Below are 17,926 nucleotides of genomic sequence, written 5' to 3' on the forward strand. Positions count from 1 at the left end.
TGGGTGCTCCGTGTCTGCTGAGTATATTGAGTATCCAAGGTGAACACTCGCTGCACAGGACAGAAGAGAGCAGGTGGGTGGGTGGACAGACAGACAGACAGACACACGCATGCTCATCAGCACCCCTCCAGGGTGAGAGTGAAGACTGCTCTGAGCCCTGTATCACTGACTAGATGCAGGCAGGAACTCTGATTTAAGAACAGAAGAAACAGGCACAGAGTTAGGCTGAGGGATTCACCCAAGACGTTGCAGCAAGTCAGTGGCAGAGCTAAGATTCAGACTCAGGCTCATCTGGAGGCACAGTCCATGCTCCTAACTGCTCTCCTATGTCCTCTGTCTAAGGTACATGCTACGTGTTACCTGCACCAAATACATGCAGATACAGCTGCAGGGGGACATGTACTTTATATTCAGGTTTTCCTGATGTGACAAATACTACCTGTATTCATGAGCTATTATTGACGTGATGTAGATAAGCCTTTGTTAGTGAATGGATTAAATACGTGAGTGAAAAGGGAGAAGCTGGTCTTTTAAAGTGTGCCCTTCTGGAGCGGAAGAGCCTAGAAACTCTGCTTCTGACACCAGCTCTGGGTGGATGGGGCCCAGATGAGGGGCGCTGCGGGGGCCTCCCGGGCTCAGCAGCTGCATCTTCCAGGGGAAGAGCGCCAGCTCACTAAAAAGTCTGAGACTCAGCAGCCCCCGGAACTCTGACCCCCTTGCTTCTGGGCCTCCTCCACCGCCAGGCTGGGGGGATGCCGGCTGACACTCCTGCGTGTTTGCTACGTCACAGCGGCAGGCTCAGCTCCTCCAGGGCGGGGGTCTCGTTTTCCCCTCCAGCTGGGAGGCCAGAACATCCTAGAGATGGGCAAGATGACCTGTGGAAGGAGCTGCTCTCTGAGGTCGCCCAGTGGCAGTGGGCAGTAAGGGACCTAGAAGATGGGCCGGCACAGTCCCCTCCCGCTGTCCCCGTGTGGGCAGGCGGCACGCCCTCTCCTGGGCTGTGCCATCAGGATGCTACATCAGGAGCAGGCCTGGCCCCAGGAGGCTGCTGGCCCAGCAGCCCTGGCCTGCCAGGTGTCCAGAGTCCCCGTGAGTGTGACATCAGGAGGAGGGTCCCCGCACTCTGCAGGTCTCCAGTGCCGGCTGTACCAGGGTGGAAACGCACCCCCCCAAGTGTCTCTGTTTACCGTTGTCCCAGCAGCCTGGGACACACACACTGCAGTAGGCACCAGCCATGATGCAAGTCTCCAGCAGCCACCTAAGGTCAGCAGCTACCGTAGTGACATCCCAGGTCACCTTTTTTGCTATTGCAAAAATAAAGGCTCAGAAAAGGCAGGTGACCTTATCAAAGTCGCCAGCATGTAACTCTCAGAGCCGTGCATCTCATCTTTCTAACAGCATACCTGGGTGTGGCCCACGACCCCATATAATTAAGGTACCAAAGAGTGCAGAGGTGGGACCCACCATCCCACATAGGCTGGGCAGAAGTGCTGGCCCCCGTGTCCAGTTAAGAAGATGGTGCCCTGAACTGGAGTGGAGGTAGCGAGAAGTGGGCCTGGGCATGAGATGCCACCCAATCTTGGGCCTGTGGGTCAGCTGCCGAGGAGGCCCTGAGGAGTGAGCTGTCACCTGGAGGCTAGGCGCTGGGCAAGGTGCTCAGCGCAGGCATCGCCCACCACTCTGTCCCTTACTTCCGACTCCGCAAACTCCAGCGCGCAGAGACCAGCACTTCCCAGAGAAGCCAGGGCCTGCACAGCCTCTCATCTCCTGTATTCGCTGTCTCTGCACCCCAGCAAGCCTGCAGCCTGCAGAGTGCTGATGGGTCCACGGCATCTGAGGTGACACTGAAACAGAACAGGCTTGGTCCAGAAACAACTCACAAGATGACGTGAAGCCAGGAGAGAACAGGGTCGGCACCCCGCTGGCAGTCGGGGCGCAGGGGCACCGCTCTGAACAGCTGGCAGGTGGCTGCTGAGGGAGGTGGTGGGAGGACTTGGTGCTTATGGCTGGTTTCGTCCTTTCTCTAACTAGGAATGACACGTGTGGCATAGAAGTGTCTTCGACAAGCCACGGGCTTCCCGTCAATGCTCTGAACTTCAGAGGAGCTTCTGGACTTCTTTGTCCTGAGTGTTCCCTCACAGCCCACATCAGTTCCTAAATAAATAAGCAAGCATCTCAGCTCTGAAGGATTTGCTCTGCACACTCAGTCTGAGGGATGGGGCCCATCGTCCTAGTTTTTGGATGTATAGGAGGCTGCTGCGGGGGCTCAAGGGGCATGGGAGGCAGAGAGACAAGCTGGTGCACAGGCTCGGAGGGAAAGCAGGTGTGTGAGAACGGGACGAAGAGAGTGGGCCCTGCTCCTCCACCCCTTGTGCCCCCAGACCCAGCAGGAGAGTCAGGTATCACAGGGGCGCCAACGGAAACAGCTGCTAAGGAAGGCTTGGGCAGGTGAGCCAGGACCAAAGCAAGTGCAGAGAAGCAATGAGCAGGGAGAGAATGAGGCTGGCAGAAATGTGTACAGTGTTATTGCTTGTCTTTGCTAGAAAAATTGAGTCCAAGTCTTCAGGGAAGGAGGGAAACCCCACAAGGGGAGGGAAAGCTCCCTTATGTAAAATGATAAGAAAGGGACAATTCCATCTCCCTCCCAGCAACATCTGCAAAGCACAGGGTTTCTGCGCTGAATGATCCCTGCAAGTTGATTGTCATCACCACCATCATTATCTTCACCATCATCACCACCACCACCATCACCAACACCACCATCACCAGCGGCCAGCCTAAGTACTGACTGTGGGTCACACACTCCTCTCCTGCTTTACACAACTCAGCTCATTTAATTCTCACCTCTCTCTTAACCTGAAGAGAGGTTAAGTCCCTTGCCCAGGACCAAGCAGCTGGCAGGACTGGGCTGGAGTCCAGGTCTTCTGAGATCCACTCTAGACCCTACACGTTGTGTTCTGAATGCAACTTCAGATCATTCTCCTAGCACAGACACCGATCTGAACTGCAGTGGACATTTAATGACCAGCAGCTACTCTTGTAACTTACTTCTCTTATAAAATCAAGCACAGGTCGATTTTGTCAAATCTCTCCGAGGTCATCGGCCCCACTGCCACAGTGCAGGGAGTGTGTGCTGCGCCATCTGTTTGGGCTGTAATTTTGAAATATTTGTGAGTCCTTGGGGTCAGAGGATTATTCAAAAATCAATTTTATAGGATCATAAATCTTTTTTCCTCACTCAAGAAAGGGTTTGAGGGTCAATATAGAGAAAATAAAGTAGAAAAAGTCCCCCCGGAATCATCTTGCATGACTCTTGACTCCCATATCTACCGATCAGTATCTCTGAACCATTCCGTCCCCTCCTGTCAGCCTCTCTAGCTCTTCTGGAATTTTCTGAAATTTCTTTCTACCTTAGGTCTTCTAGCCCTTCCTTCATCTGGTAGGCAGAAGGATCCTTCTAGAAAATTCCATTCGGTCATTCTTTTGCTTAAAAGTATCTGATGAGAGGGACAGAAAATAGGATCCAGGGTGGCAGAGTTTGGGGGGAGAGGAACAGGGGTTATTTAATGTGCGCAGTTTTATTTGGGAAGATGAAAAAGCTCTGGAGGCGGAGGAAGGGGACAGACGCACAATAACATGGATACACTTTTTTTTTTTTATAGAGGCATGTTTTATTTATTTATTTATCTGTTTGTGTGTTTTGTTTATACAAGCACTGGGTACAGTCAGAAGCGCGGGAGGGTGAGAGAATTCACCAGAGCCAGAGCGGGGAGCAGAGCAGGCAGAAGGACCGAAGGACACTGCTGAGGGGAGCAGCGGGCGGCAGGAGGGGTCTGCGCGCCATGTGGGACCCTCCTCCGGTGGCCGGGGAGCCGCCAGGGATCGAACCAGCGCTGCAGAGGCTGTGGGCAGCTTCGCAACCCAGCACTCTACCGCTGCGCCACCGGGGAGGCCCACATGGATACACTTTAATGCCACTGAACCATGCCCTCCAACATGGTTAAAACCATTTTAGGTTATGTCTTTTACCACAATAAAAACAAAAATAGAGTATCTGGTGGTTCCTTAAGCTCTCAGGAGAGACATGCAGGCCCCCCAGAAGGTGGTCCCAGCCCCAGCTGCGGCCTCCTTGTCCTTGCTTGCCACACACACACCAAGGCCACATCTGTGACCCGACACAACAGGCCTTTTCTCTGTCCAGGTTGTTCCCTCTCTGGGGTGCGCTGCTTCCCCTCCCCTAGAGGGAAGACCCTCTCAAATCGGCGCCTCCCTGCACAGCCTTCACACCTCCGCACACCTGGCACCAGATGTGACCAGCTTCTCCCAGGCACAGGCCCTGTCTTTGTCCCCTGGGCCCCACCCCCTGCCCAGCAGACACTCAGTAAATGTTTGTTAACTATTTAATGAATAAGATTTTTGTCTCCATCCTGGGGGAGCTTTACAAGACATACACAAATGAAGTAATTCATTTCTAAAATACATGATGCAATCTAGAGGTGGATTAGTGCCTTCAGCAAGAGAGAGACATTTGTGGGTCCAGGAGGAGGTCAATTTTGGCGAGGTCGGCCTTTCAGGAAGGGGTGTTGAGGGTCCCCGAGCCTCCCGCCTGGTCTTGGGAGAGAGTGTGAGATGCAGACCAAGACTTGCCCCAAGGCGTTTGCTCTTCTCCTCCAGGCAGCCCAGTACCCAGGCCTCGTGGCGGGAGACAGGGGCTACTTTGGGACTGCCCAGGGTCTGAGACCCCTTCTTTTGAGGAATTTCGCATGTTCTGAGTCTCAGGGGGATGCCAAGTCCACTTCCTCTCTGGAACGTGGATTCCAGACTCACCTGCCTCAGCTTGTCTCCTAGCAAGGTGTGTCACCTGACTCAGACTTGGCCAGACACCCCACCGAGGGTTGTAAATCTGGAGACAGTGACCCACAGAAGCAAAATTGCAGAGAATCCCTTGAGGGGGGGAGGTGGCAAGGCCCCCTCAGATTTCAGCATCTCTGTGTGGGGTCTGCGGTGACTCGGCCACAATCCCTTCCCGTTGCCCGCCCAGGCTGGCCAGGCCCCCTCACCATGGGTGGGGAGTGATGGTCTTATCTATCAGCCAATGAGTCTGTTTCTGTTACTTGCAACTAAGGACTCTGATGCAGAAATTACCCTTGCCCAAGCTGGCACCCCAGTCTTCAGGAAGGAGAGGAAACTGTTGCTTTCTGAGCTGCTACCAGCTAACTGTGCTTTTAATGCTGAAGGCTCGGAGGCCCTGAGGGCCTGTGGCACCTGGACCAGACCTGGGGAGTGGAAGGGCTGCCAGCCCCCAGCTGCCTCCTCTCACGTCCAGGCTGGGCGTCCGCAGCAGCCTCTCCAGTCTCCCAGGGGTGTCTGTGTGGCAGCTACCACTTCCCATCAAAGACCCCAAATGGCTGACTATGACTAAATTCTCATTTCACCGACGTCCTAAATTAAAAAAAAAAAAAAATCTCTTTTATTTGGGCTCATGGGCTCCAGAAGAGACCCACTTCTGTCCTTCCCCTTTATTTTTCAGGAAGCTGGTGGGGCACCCGAGGCCGTGGCTACTGCATAATGTGTGAACCCAAGTCAGAATCTGCCCCTGTGCCGGCCCTCGAAGCGGCTCTGGCTTCGTCACTCCGGCTGAGTCTCAGAGCTGCAGGCCCGGGTGTGGCTGGGGAGCCTTTGATCGTCCACATGGATCCCAGCGATCTCGCGTCTCGGAGCACCTGTGGCATGCTAATAGCAGGGCAGGTAGTAGGGATCCACTTTCTTCCAGGGGTGGCTTTTGATGGAACAAGCTTTGTTGGATGGGTGAACCACCTCACCCTCTCCCCGCCAGTTTCTTCCCTGTCCTTATTCTGCTTTTAAGAAACCAGAAGAGAAATGGTCTGAAGTTTATTCATCCTCCGAATGAGTCTTTCCCTCCAAAATAACCCTTGCGTTCTTTTAATGGCCTGGTGTTCAGTGCAACTGGGGTTTGCAGCTGGAAGGGACTGAGGAGGGATGGCTGGCGGGGGCCCTGGAGCTTCCAGCCTTTCCCAGCTAGAGTCCCCCAGGTCCCCAGTGGGGCTGGACCCTGACCAGAGCCTGAAGATGTCCTGAGCAGGCCTGGGCTCAGTCGGGCCTGCGGCCACCGCAAGCCTGGCTGGGACTCCTTCTTCCAGCCTGGGTTAATTCGTCCATCCTGGCGCCTGTTTCTTGGTACCCAAAGCCCCTGCCGAGCACTCTGCTAGGTGGGCACGTAGCTCTGCCTCCCTGATGCCCTCAGCCAGGCAGGGTCTGGACACGCGTGAGAGGGGGGCTCAACCAGCTGGGAGCAGAGAGGAGCCGAAGAGCTGGCCGAGAGGAAGCACTGGAGAAAAGCTCAGAAGGGTTGGAAGCACAAGCAAAGCAGGAGCGGGGAGCCAGGAGAGAAGCCAGGAGTGGAGGTGGGGGAGGGTCCCGGGGGGCTTAAGAGTCAAAGATTTGAGTTGAATCTGTCTAACCAGCAAACACGTGTGCTAGTGGTCACGGCACTTTCCGGCATTACTGCAGCCAGCCGCATAACAACCCAAAGAAGTCGGTAGGATTACGATCACCCCATTTTATAAAGGGGGAAACTGAGGCCCAGGTTAGTTAGGTAATGTGTGAGAGCACATTTCTGGTGAGCAGTGCAGCTGAACAGACAGGAGAATCCAGGCTTCCAGTCCAGCCCCGAGCTGCCGCTAGAAGGTTTTGTGCAGGGAAGTCGCTTCAAAGTCAGGCTGCCTGTGTCACGAGATCACCCAGCTGAAGGGGCCTGGAGGCGAACATCACTAGTTTCCCCGGGGATCTGCGGCCCGACATGACATCCAGGGCCACCCTCTCGGGGTACAGCCCTGTCTAAAGCTGACTCCTGCTCGGGAGCTGTGGCCCTCCTGCCTTCCAGAAGCTTCTACCCAAGTGGGGGAAGGTCAGAAACAAACCATCATGGTCTCTGCACTTCCCCCCTTTTCCTGGCCTGACTGTTTCTCCGCAGAACTTTGGAGGCTGAAATCTGAAGTCGCTCCAGCCCACATTCATGTCTCCCTCCTCCCATCGCACTTTGTGTGAGGACCACACAATCAATTCCTGTGTGCATTGTTCCAGCTGCCCTGTGTCCATTCACCCATTCAGTTGTCCTGAATTGTCTGCAAATGAGTCATAAGTTGGGAGATGATTGAAGATTTGTTGCTTTATATACCAAAACTGAAAAGAAAACACTCTGGACATTAAAAATTATGTAGATATGTAGATAAATAAATACGTATTGACAGAGGCTAGATACATAGTTAGATACATGGATAAAAACAGAGAGAGGCAGAGGGAGGGAGGAATGGATGGATGGATGGATGGATGGAGAAAACCAAAAAATAAGACATAATGAACATTTCTGTGTGTGTGATCGAGGCTCACTGCTATATTCCCAGCCCTGCCTGAGACGTGTGGCTCGTGTGCCCTTCCGCTAAGTCACACCAGCCTCTTGAGCTTTTTCGTCAGTTTTAAAATTTATTTTTTCCACCTGCGAACTGTTCACCTGGCACAGATTTTAGAAGTAGCCTGGATCCCGGCCTGCCCGCAGGATCCCTGAAGCCCCAGCTCCTCCTTGACTCAGAATCGTTAGGGGAGAAGGGGGGACTCCCCAGAATAATTCTACTCTACTTTTGTAAACAAGCCTTTGTGGGTGCCGTGGGCTTAGAAATCAGGGACCGGACACATGAGAGCTGAAAAGGAAGCTCCAGGTCCGTACTCGGTGCTCTCTGGCCAGTGCCTTCGTCATTTTGGGAATCCTCCCCAGTGGCTGGCACGTGGTAGATCTATTTAATATTGTGGTGAATGAACTAAGGAAAACCGAGCCAAGTTAAGGGTTGGGACGGCCCTTCCAAGAGCACAGCAGATCCTCAAAGCTTCTTCAGTATCACCTTGTGCAGACTCCGGTGAGAGGAAAGAAACCCAGGCTTCACTGAACACACTGACTTATGCGGGGACCTGCTCATGTTAGGTGTGGTCTCGCTTCAAGTCACAGTTTCCAAGAACCTGTCGATGACGATGAGTGAAGACTCACTGTATGTGTGTGTGTCTGTGGGGAGAGAGGAAGAGAGAGAGAGAGAGAGAGAGAGAGAGAGAAATTATAAAGAACTAGCAAATTCAAATTCCAAAATTACAGGGTGGGCTGGGGGGCTGGGGACCCTGGAGGACCGATGTGTCAGGGCGAGTTTGAAAGCTGTTGTGGATCCAGGAAGAGCAAATGTTGCAGATGAAGTTGGAAGGACACTTGCTGGGGAATTTTCTCTCGCTCCAGGGCTGAGATGTTGCTGAATTCCGTCATTAACCCCACTAACCAAAACACGATTCAAGAAATAATCCTTCACCAAAGTTTCATAGGCTCAGAGTTTCCTGGCTGCCTGATAGGGGTCTCTCTCCTCCCCCTGGACTCCACCCCAGCAGAGGGGAAGAAGGAGGAGGCAGTATTTACTGAACGCATGTAATCTGGCCGGCGTTGTCCTGTGGGGCCTCCACTGAGGACTCTTTGAGGTAGGGGCTCTTTTATCAGATCAGGAAACTGAGGTTCAAAAAGGATCGTGATGTCCAAGGTCGAACCCAAATAAATAGCAAGGCTGGGATTTAGACTTTTCTGGATTCAAATTCAGTGTGCTCCTCCCCCAGAAGCTTCTCACAAGTAATTTAGAAAAAATAACAAACCCAGCAAATAAACAGAGTAATAACTTCTCAGTGCTTTCTTTGTTAGCAGTTGGTTCCCTCAACTTCTCTCCTCCACATGGTTCCTATTTTCTAGGATGAAACTCCTGGAGGACAAAGTTATCTGATCTTTCCTAGAGTCTTCAGAGCACTAAGAATGTCTCCGGGTGGGCTTTGGCCCCAGACTCTACTCTGCTCTGTCCAGGCTCTGCCCCTCACTGTGTGACGCATAATTTCTGTGCCTCACTTTTCTTATCTATGAAATGGAGACCTTGGCCGTGAAAGCAAGCACTCTGTAGTGTCACGGAGCAGAACAAATGTGTTAGTACTTGCAAAAGATTTAAAAGTGCTTGACAGACACAAAGAATGACGCAAACGTGTCATCTCTCTGTGTGTCTGGGGAATTCAGGCTCCAGAACTTCTATCTTCTCCTACCTGAGTCCTGTCACGTGCAGTGGTCATTAGCTACACACCTATTCTTCCGGACTCTCCTAAAACACTTTACCATTTTAGTCTGTGCCATCGATTCAAAGCACTTTTCACCCGTGATCCCAGATGATCAGAGCTATATGAGTTATGCTCAGTAAATATGCGATGCTTGAAAGAAAGCAGAAATTTTAAGGACTGAGTAACGAAAGCAGAAAAAAAAAATCCCCAAAACAACAAAAAAACCTAGATGTGACTAAGGTCACCTGGGGAGATGGCAGCGCATCCCAGACTGCTACAGGGGTTCAGCCCCCTGATAACTCCCCTCAAGGGTCTCCATCGTCCATCCACCCCACTGATTTCTCCTCTTGCCTGGTTTGTCTCTAATTTCAGTAAGCTTGAAATTCACTGGTCATACAGAAAGCATTTTATCTGACCTTCCACATGCAAATTCTTTCCACTGGGATTTCTTGGTGTCCGGCTCCACCCCAGCCCACACGGCCATAAACACTCTTGTGTCTGCAGTCTGGCCCCAGGGATTCCAGAAATAACAGCAGAGCTCTCCACTAGAACACTGGACACAGTAAGGCATTCCTGCATTAAAACACAGGCCCTTTCCAACCCAGACCTCTCCTGTCTGTCAAAGCACAAAGCAACCTTTACAAGTCAGGACAGGGAGGGGCAGCTGGGAGGGAGTTCAGGTTTCTGGAAAGTCCACACCTTCTCCGGCCATCTGCCTGCACGCTCAGCTCTTCCATTCTCGAGTTTCGCCAGATCTCCCGGGGTCTCCTCCCAGAATTAGAAATTCTTTCTGGTGGTGACATTCTTGGGTTTCAACGGTCCACTCTCTGTGGATGTGCTAGAACCAGCATCATTGTGCGTGTGTTGGGGAGCCAGGGGGGAGCTCATCTTCAGAAGGCACAGAAGCCACTTCCCAGACGCCCGGGACGGTCACCTTATTTGGAGGCCAGGTCCCCTGGAAAGTGCCAGGAGAGAGGGAGTGGCTGAAGGGAGTGTCTAGTTTAATGAGAAAGCAAGAACCCCACCTGTGAGGCGCCTGGGCAGTCCTCCTCACCTCAGAGGGTCACTAGGGGAAAGTCAGAAGCCCACGTGCGGGAGTTTGGCCTCTCAAGAGTCCTTCAAAAACGACACCAGGAAATAACAACTGTGCACACGTCAGTCAGTGGTGTGCAAGATGTGTCTTCAGATGCATAACCTGGAGGCTGGAAAGACACATAAAAGCTATTGCTTTCTGCTTATATATTTATGGGGGGGGGGGAGGGAGTAGTCGTTGTTCCTCTAAATTGTCATTCATGGCAGTTCCCTTTTGAAGGAAAATCGCAATACCTGGCACTGCCAGAGAGACCTGCCTGGACCTTCCCGGGAATTTTACAAGGCGGTTCTAGGGTTCAGGCGCGGCCCCCAAACTCGCATCACCAGGGGAGGGAGCGCGCGCTTTCTCCGGGCCGAGGGGTCTCCCACCCGCAGCCCCGCGGAAACGTCTGGAAAGGCTGGTTCGGGGTCGCGGGCGCCCGGCCTCTGCCGCGGCGGGAAGGCGGCGGGGGGCGCGCGGGCCGCTCGGCCGCGGGGGTGTCACCCGCCGGCGGATCCGGGCGCGCGCGGCCCGCGGGGGCAGGACGGGTCTCCCGCCGGGCGCTCCCGCGCCGCGCCCCGCAGCGCCGGGGTGGCGGGCGGCGAGGGGCGTTGGTAGCAGCATCGCCATGGCAACAGTGACGTCCTTGTACCCTGGATCTAATTGGAGGAAACCCCGTGGCCGAAGCCGCAGCCTGCCGGCCAACCGAACTTCCCCGGGCCGACCCGCCCTCCCAGCCTCCGCTCCCCCGCCCGCCCCCTGCCCCCTTCCGCGCGCTCGGCCCTCATTGGCCAGGAGCGGGGAGGGAGGCGGGACCGCGGGGCAGGGCGGCGCGCCATTGGGCGGCGGGAGCGAGGGCGCCGCGCGACGGCCCGCCCCTCGGCGGCGGGGTAGGCTGCGACGGGAGGGTCCTCGGCTAAAGCCCCGAGCGGATCAAAGTGGTGGGACTCGCGCCGCGGCCGCGGACACGACAAGGTGAGGCCGGCGGCCCCGGGCCCCGACGGGCGGGCGGCGGGCGGGGGCCGCGGGGGCCGCGGGGCGGCGGGGCGCGGGCGGGGCGGCCTCCCCGCGGCCCGGGCGGCCCGGCGGGAAGGGGCGGCCAACGGCCGCTTCCATCTTGGGCCGGCGGCGCGCGGCGGGCGCGGCCTCCCGCCCCGGGGCCCCGCGCCCCCCGCGCGCCCGGGGACCTCGGCCTGGCGGCGCCGGGCGCGGCGGCGGGAGGGAAATTCAAGTGGGGCGCGCGCGGGCGGACAAAGGGGCGCGGCGGCGCGGGGCATTGTCTGACGCGCGCCCCCCGCGCCCCCGCAGCCTCGCCCGGGTCGGAGCCCCGCGCGCGCCGCCCATGGAGAAGACGGAGCTGATCCAGAAGGCCAAGCTGGCCGAGCAGGCCGAGCGCTACGACGACATGGCCACCTGCATGAAGGCCGTGACGGAGCAGGGCGCCGAGCTGTCCAACGAGGAGCGCAACCTGCTGTCCGTGGCCTACAAGAACGTGGTGGGCGGCCGCCGCTCCGCCTGGCGCGTCATCTCGAGCATCGAGCAGAAGACGGACGCCTCGGACAAGAAGCTGCAGCTCATCAAGGACTATCGGGAGAAGGTGGAGTCCGAGCTGAGGTCCATTTGCACCACCGTCCTGGTGAGGCGGGCTCGGCGCGCGGCGGCGGGGGCGCGGGGGCCGGGGGGTTGGGGGGCCGGGCCTCCTGGCGGCGCCCCTGCAGCTCCGGAGACCGCGGGGCCGCCCGGCCCGGGGAGCGCCTCTGTCCCGAGCGCGCCGGGGTTCTCCCGCGCGGTGGAACTTGGAAACACCCAGGCGCGCTCGCCCGGGGCTGCGGCTCTCCTTCAAATTCCGGGAGAGCCCCCCCCCCCCCCGTGTGTTCCGGCGGCTCGCAGGCTCCAGGCTGAGGTGGGACGCAGGTTCGGGGTATCTCCGCTAGACGGTACCTGGGCAGCGTGGTAGGTGTTCGTCCCGAACCTGGTGATGGAAGTTCACCTCGAAAATCTGAGCAGGTGCCTCCTTGCAAGGGAGCCGGCCTCAGGAGCTTTGCCCTTGTGGAGGCCGGGGAGGGGTGGGGTCCAGCGAGTGTGAAAAAGGCGCAGGTAAATCTGGGGAATAGAATGATAAATGTCAGCATTAACAGCATTTTCTTGCTCTGCACAACTGTGCTTCAGCACTAAGGTGTTGTGTGGAATTTGTGTCTTGGTGGAGCGGAGGCAAGGACAGCTCTCCGAATTTTTGAACTGGCCACCCGCGGCACGGGTGGGCATAGGGTGGAGTGGGTGACTGCCGTGGTTCACCCTCATTCATGAGAGAGAAGGGTTTTAGCTTTGTCATTGCACGGATCTGCCTGTCTCTGAGATACGTGCTTAAAACTTAAATACCGGCACCGTCTCCTGGAGTGTTAAAATATTTTGATACTGCCAAGAGTCATCTTGCTAATAAAATAGGAACTGATTGTTTCCCATTTTTTCAAGCGCCGCTACAAGAGGCCTGTGTTTTTTGACTGATTTGTGCACATGTGTAGGTGGGTCAGAAGACAAGCGCGCTCCATGGTGTGTCTTCGAGAGGGAGGTGCTGCTGCTTTCCCTCCCAACCCCTCTCTGTCCCGTTGGGTTTGAGAGGCAGGAAAATCAACCTTTAAGCTTGTTTTTCCAGCACAAGTAACAGGTAAAATGAACAAAGTCATGGCGATGGTGTATAAAGTGGCAAAGACAATCCAGAATCTACCCTGCGGTGGAGAACTATTTGAGATTATTTACTTTGTGAGGGAAAGATTTTATGATACCTGCTTTTCCCCTGGCTTCCGCTCCCTGCCTGCCCTGGGGAGGCTCTAACCAAAGCTCTGTGAACGGAATTGCCTTTGGGCTCAAGGAGTTTTCTGCCTTAAAAATAGCGGTGGGCATCTGTGACGTGTGGTGATGGCCACTGACAGCGTTGGCTCTGATCAAGGGAAAGCGCACAGGAATTCCATATGTTAATGGGAAGTTTTCCTCTTACTTTGGGAAGTAAGGAATATTACTTTGGGGACTCTCAGCATGTTTCAGTCTCTTTTCCTGTTCAGGTGTTACTTGGCAGTTGGTCATCCTGCAGCCTTTCAGAATTACCGCAAGATTTTTCTGTTCTCTAGCAAGCTAGCTCTGACAAGGAATATTTATTTTGTGCCTCTCGGACAGTTTTCGTGATGGCTCTAAGTAACTGTGCTTCAGCCCTGAGGTGTTGAGTTGAATGCATTTTTGGTGTAGAGTAGGCTTGAGTGGAGGAGAGTTGCTCATTTGATAAGTGACTTGGAGAGACCCAGATACCTTTTGGAGTAGACTTTTTATACAGATTGCCCTGAAATTAGGACAGTTTTTTTAAAATACTAAGTGAAAAAGAATTAATGTGAGGCATACGTAAAATGTAGTTATTAGTGAAAGACCTTAAGAGACTAATTTGGTGTCCAAAAGTCCTGGGAGGCCCACCTTTAAGTTGGCAACTATATTTGAAAGCTTCGGATGTGTGAGGCACTGTGCCGGGCAGTGTGGGGAAGCGCAAAGCTGAGAGCTAGAGATTTTGTCCTCTAGTGCTTTGTCATCAGGAGTGTGCATGAGAAATGAAAGAAACACAGTGTAAACGACAGGTTCCGTTAGGTTGTTATGAACCAAATGCTGTGTGACTCAAAGGAACAGAAACCTCGGGGAGGCTTTGCAGAGACAGGGACTTTAGAGTTGGCATTGAGGGAGCAGCGGTGAGGGCGGCCATCCCCGGGGAGGAGTGTGTACAGGGCTTTCTGAGGGAAGATTTGCGTGTGAAGCAGTGTGTGTGTAAAGAAAGGGAGGGAGGAGCTATAATTTATCAGCGGGAATTTCAGTCATTTGTGGGAAGACTTCGGTGTGCATGTGGGAGCACCTGGAATTCGCGGGTCCAGCACTGATTACCTGTCTGTCATCTGGTGGTCAAGGCCAGGATAGGCTTTCCTGGCACAGGACCGATGATGGACAAATTAGCCGCTTAATAGGGAGTCTCAACAATATGAGGAAAGGAGAGTGAGACCTAAAGTTTCGGAACATGAGAGCTAAAATAAGGTTTCTTTTGTTTTCCCTTTGATCAGCAAAGAGACCAGAGTATGGCCCCTGGTATGGACAGAGCCGGGAGACTGACTTTTATAGAAGGCTAGTAAGGGGCGGCAGGATTTTGGTTCTACACAGCAGGAGAGACCCAGCCGCCTCTTGCCCTTTCGTGCAGTAGTTTGGGGTTATTTGGGCTGTTTTTAAATGAACATGACGGACAACTTTCAACCCCTCGGTCATCCCTCACTGAGAGAGATTATTGAACCGTGAAGGCAGGAAAAGGGGTTAAAATCCAAATGTGTAACTAAAACAGCAAAGAATATTAAGAGAGCCCAGCTCGCCAGGTGCACACTCCTCACGGAGCCCACGGGAGGGCGGGGGAGAGTCCCGAGTTCCCCCTGTCCGGGGCTCTGGGGAGCCACAGGGTGGGCCAGGGCTTCAGGGGCTCTTCCAGATCTTTCCTCTTGGGACCATAAGGTTATGTAGGTCTACTGATGCTCCTCCTCCCTGCTCTAAAGTAAGTAGTTTTTCAAGTCCAGGTTGACAGGATGTGAAATGTGGCAAAGCCTGGGTGAAAAGGTTTCAGGAAGGGGTGCTGCAGAATTCACCGGTGACCCTAATAAGGAGTATTGGGAACAAAGTTCAAGTAAAGGTGAACAAGTTGAATGACAACCAGGCATTGGCTAAATAGCTCGTGCACAGTGTGTGGGTGTCTTCAATTAAGGGCCAGTTGGAGAAATCCAGGGAGTCCACAGAGCCCTTCTGGGACTCAGGGACAAGACTTCTCATCTAGGGAGGTAGTGACCTTGGAGTTAGGCCTGGACGCTCGAGATCGTACGCGAGATGACTGTCTTCTCAGACGGGCCTGTTCTCCTTTGGTGTCGATGGCCTTGCAGCAAGCTGCTCTGACAGAACGTGTGAACAGTTTCAGGAGCTAAGGTCTGTGTTCCGGTTTTTAAAAATTAGAATCATTAAAATAATAATCTATATCAGCTCTGCAGGTTGTCTGTGTTAAGTGTGTTAAGCTCTGTGACCATGCTCTTGAATTTAGTTGTGTGTTGTAAAGTGTCCTAAATTAATCGCTTAAAAAAAATACGTGCTGGTTACTATTTTGAAGTAAGATCGATACTGTCCCTGGTGACTAGTAGATCTTAACGTTTGAATCACTGCGCCATAACCTTCTAGTGTTGACCACAGGCAAGTTTCTTCGCCTCTCACCTCGTCTTTGTCTACACATTGGTGGCGATCGCCTGCTTGGAGACTTCTACTCGAAATACTAGCTGACAGCAGACTTTGAATTTTTACTGTTTGCTAAGCACTATTTTAAGCACTTTATATCCTTACTTAAGTGCATAGTATTAAGTGCATAGTATTAATTCTGTGTTGAGAGAGCTGAGGTGGAGGAAGTTAAGTGACTTAGTCAACATCGCGTCCCAGAGCTAGCAAGGATTTGAACCAGGTGAGGTGACCCCAGATGAAATTCAGTGACACGCATTCAGCCCCGAATATATGGTAGCTGCTGAAGGCCACTGTGGAGCGCTCGTTTGAGGAATTTCATTGTGTTGATAAGTTGGGAGGGAGGGAGGGAGGGGAGATGTGTGGTAGACAAAACTCCCAGTGTCAGTCATCTTGAAGCCTCCTGTGTATGTAGGATAGTGCGTACAATTTTAAATGCCTTCACATTGGGATTTTTTTTCTTTTGATTATAAGCTTGTTGAAGGCAGATTGGAATGGGATGGAAGAGAATATTGTCCATACAGGCTTTCAAGTGCAGGGTTAAATGTGTGGCTCTCAGCCAGGGTGAATTTCCTCCCTCCAGGGGACATTTGAGTTTTTTGGTTATCATAACCTGGAAGGGTTGTGGGGAGTAACGCTACCATCTAGAGACTAGAGGCCCGAATGCAATAAACCTCATAGAATCCTCTGGAAAATTCCCCACAAGGAAGCATTTCCCACCCCAGTATCTGTAATGCTTAGAATGTACTGAGCATCAGTAATGTTTGGAAACTCTGGGTGAGAGCATAAAGTCAGCAATCAGTATGAACCTGCTCTGGATGGTGCTATTCCTGACATGCTGGTGTCTTGTCAGAACCCTTTGCCTAGACTTTGGTCGTTTTTTTCCCTTGTCACTATTTTGTGCTACTTAACTCTGTGACTTAAAGCATCTCTGTCTGAACTGCAGTGGCTCTTCTATTTTCAAAGTTCTACCTCACGGTTGCTTCTGCAGCCCAGAGCTTTGCTCTTTTAAAAACTCAGGCACAGAGAAAAAGATCCAACTGAAATCACAGTGAACTCTTGACCGGAAGAGGCAGTCGAGGAGCAGCAGATAGTCCCCTCTCATGCGTAACTGCTGGTAATAGTTGCACATATGTGGTTCCACACTTCTGACCCCGTGGTGTGTGTTTATATGGATTTGCATAATTATACTAGTGTCCTAGCGAGCGTTTAGGTTGTACATAATTTTTTTCCTTTATAAATAATAGTGGGGGCGGGATATGCTTGTTGCCAGCTTTGTGCTAGCATTAACGGTTAAGTTATTGGAAATGAAATTTCCAAATCATAATAATGGAAGATGACATAACATTTTTTATTGATAAAATATACATAATGTAAAACTTAGCATTTAGAATGCGTGGTCTGTAACATCCGGTATGTTAATATGTGCAGCCATCTCCCGCCAGTCATCGCGTTTCCCGGCCGAAACTACCTGCTAAACAGATTTCCCATCTCCCTCCCGGCAGCCACTTAACCTGCTTTCTGTGTCTGAATTGACTACTCTGCGAAACGCATCCAAGTGGGTAACTTTTTTTTAATTAAAAGCTTGACACAAAATCGAATAAGAAAGGAAGCATTCCTTTGCCTTCAGTCCACTGCCATATCATATCTCCTGTAGCTTCTGGAAAACCCTCATGAGACAGTGGCAGTGAAAAATAGCTTATTAGTATTAACTTTGTGTCGCTTGCCCTCTGTGTGCTCCCCCTTAGAGAAGGAGGTGGAGCAGCATGCATTGGCCATACCTAGTGGCTAAATTTAAGATAAAAGAAAACACAGGGATGGTGGTATTTGTTTGCTCACGTTTTTCCCTCAAGTTTGTATTTGATTGATTTTGCACAGCGATGAGGCTGTATCAAGAAAACAGTTTTTCTGTATTATGTCTTGGGAGGAGTGATCTCGTGTGGTTGGGCTAGTGAGCAGGTGGCAGTGAAGGCTGTGCCCCTGTTGTCACCATCTTGGGGGGTACTGACCCCAGAACACACTTAGCGGTTTCTGAACATTTCTGCTTCTACTCTAAATGACCCAGCAGGAGTTTACACAGCTTATTTTAGCTGTTGATTGAGCAGGTTGCCTTCTAATTTTCTGTAAAGATAGCAAAGCATTGTATACAATACAAATCTGTTGAATATTTGAATGCCCCATTACAATTAATAGTATAAGTTCTTAATTATTTTTCATTGTGTGTAGTGCTCTTAACTTATGGTAATAAAATTGATGATGAGTTTATGGGGAAAGGAGAAGATTAAAGGGATGGGTGGAGATCACAAATCTTTAAAATCCCTGTGCTGTTTTTCACTTAGCGAGTATTCTCCCATCATTTTGTCTTGTGTGCTGTTTTTGTTTGTTCCAATTTTAAACGTTTCCAGAAATAAAGACAACACACAAAACATT

At 52.4% G+C, this 17,926-nt stretch overlaps 1 protein-coding gene and 1 long non-coding RNA gene across 3 annotated transcripts in view; one reads left to right on the plus strand and one right to left on the minus strand.

The window, feature by feature from the left end:
* Positions 1-6,868: 6,868 nt before the first annotated feature.
* On the minus strand, positions 6,869-10,596 carry LOC119259566 (uncharacterized). 2 transcript variants are annotated; one of them, XR_005128498.2, is made up of 4 exons: positions 10,468-10,596; positions 10,196-10,343; positions 9,841-10,124; positions 6,869-8,074 (listed from the first exon to the last, which is right to left on the minus strand). It is a non-coding gene; the product is annotated as an uncharacterized LOC119259566 (long non-coding RNA). The 2 variants fall into 2 exon arrangements; XR_005128497.2 differs by lacking the exon at positions 6,869-8,074 and having other exon boundaries at positions 8,081-10,124.
* Positions 10,597-11,112: 516 nt separating this feature from the next.
* YWHAQ (tyrosine 3-monooxygenase/tryptophan 5-monooxygenase activation protein theta) overlaps positions 11,113-17,926 on the plus strand; it is a 30,114-nt gene continuing 23,300 nt past the window's right edge. Inside the window, exons 1-2 of the mRNA XM_037528539.2 lie at positions 11,113-11,188; positions 11,522-11,849. Coding sequence (XP_037384436.1) covers positions 11,556-11,849 — 294 coding nt within the window. The 5' untranslated portion in view covers positions 11,113-11,188; positions 11,522-11,555. The remainder of the gene's footprint in view (positions 11,189-11,521; positions 11,850-17,926) is intronic.

Source organism: Talpa occidentalis, unplaced genomic scaffold (assembly GCF_014898055.3).
Source record: "Talpa occidentalis isolate TD23 unplaced genomic scaffold, MPIMG_talOcc4v2.1 talOcc4.5, whole genome shotgun sequence".
In the NCBI taxonomy this organism is placed as follows: domain Eukaryota; kingdom Metazoa; phylum Chordata; class Mammalia; order Eulipotyphla; family Talpidae; genus Talpa; species Talpa occidentalis.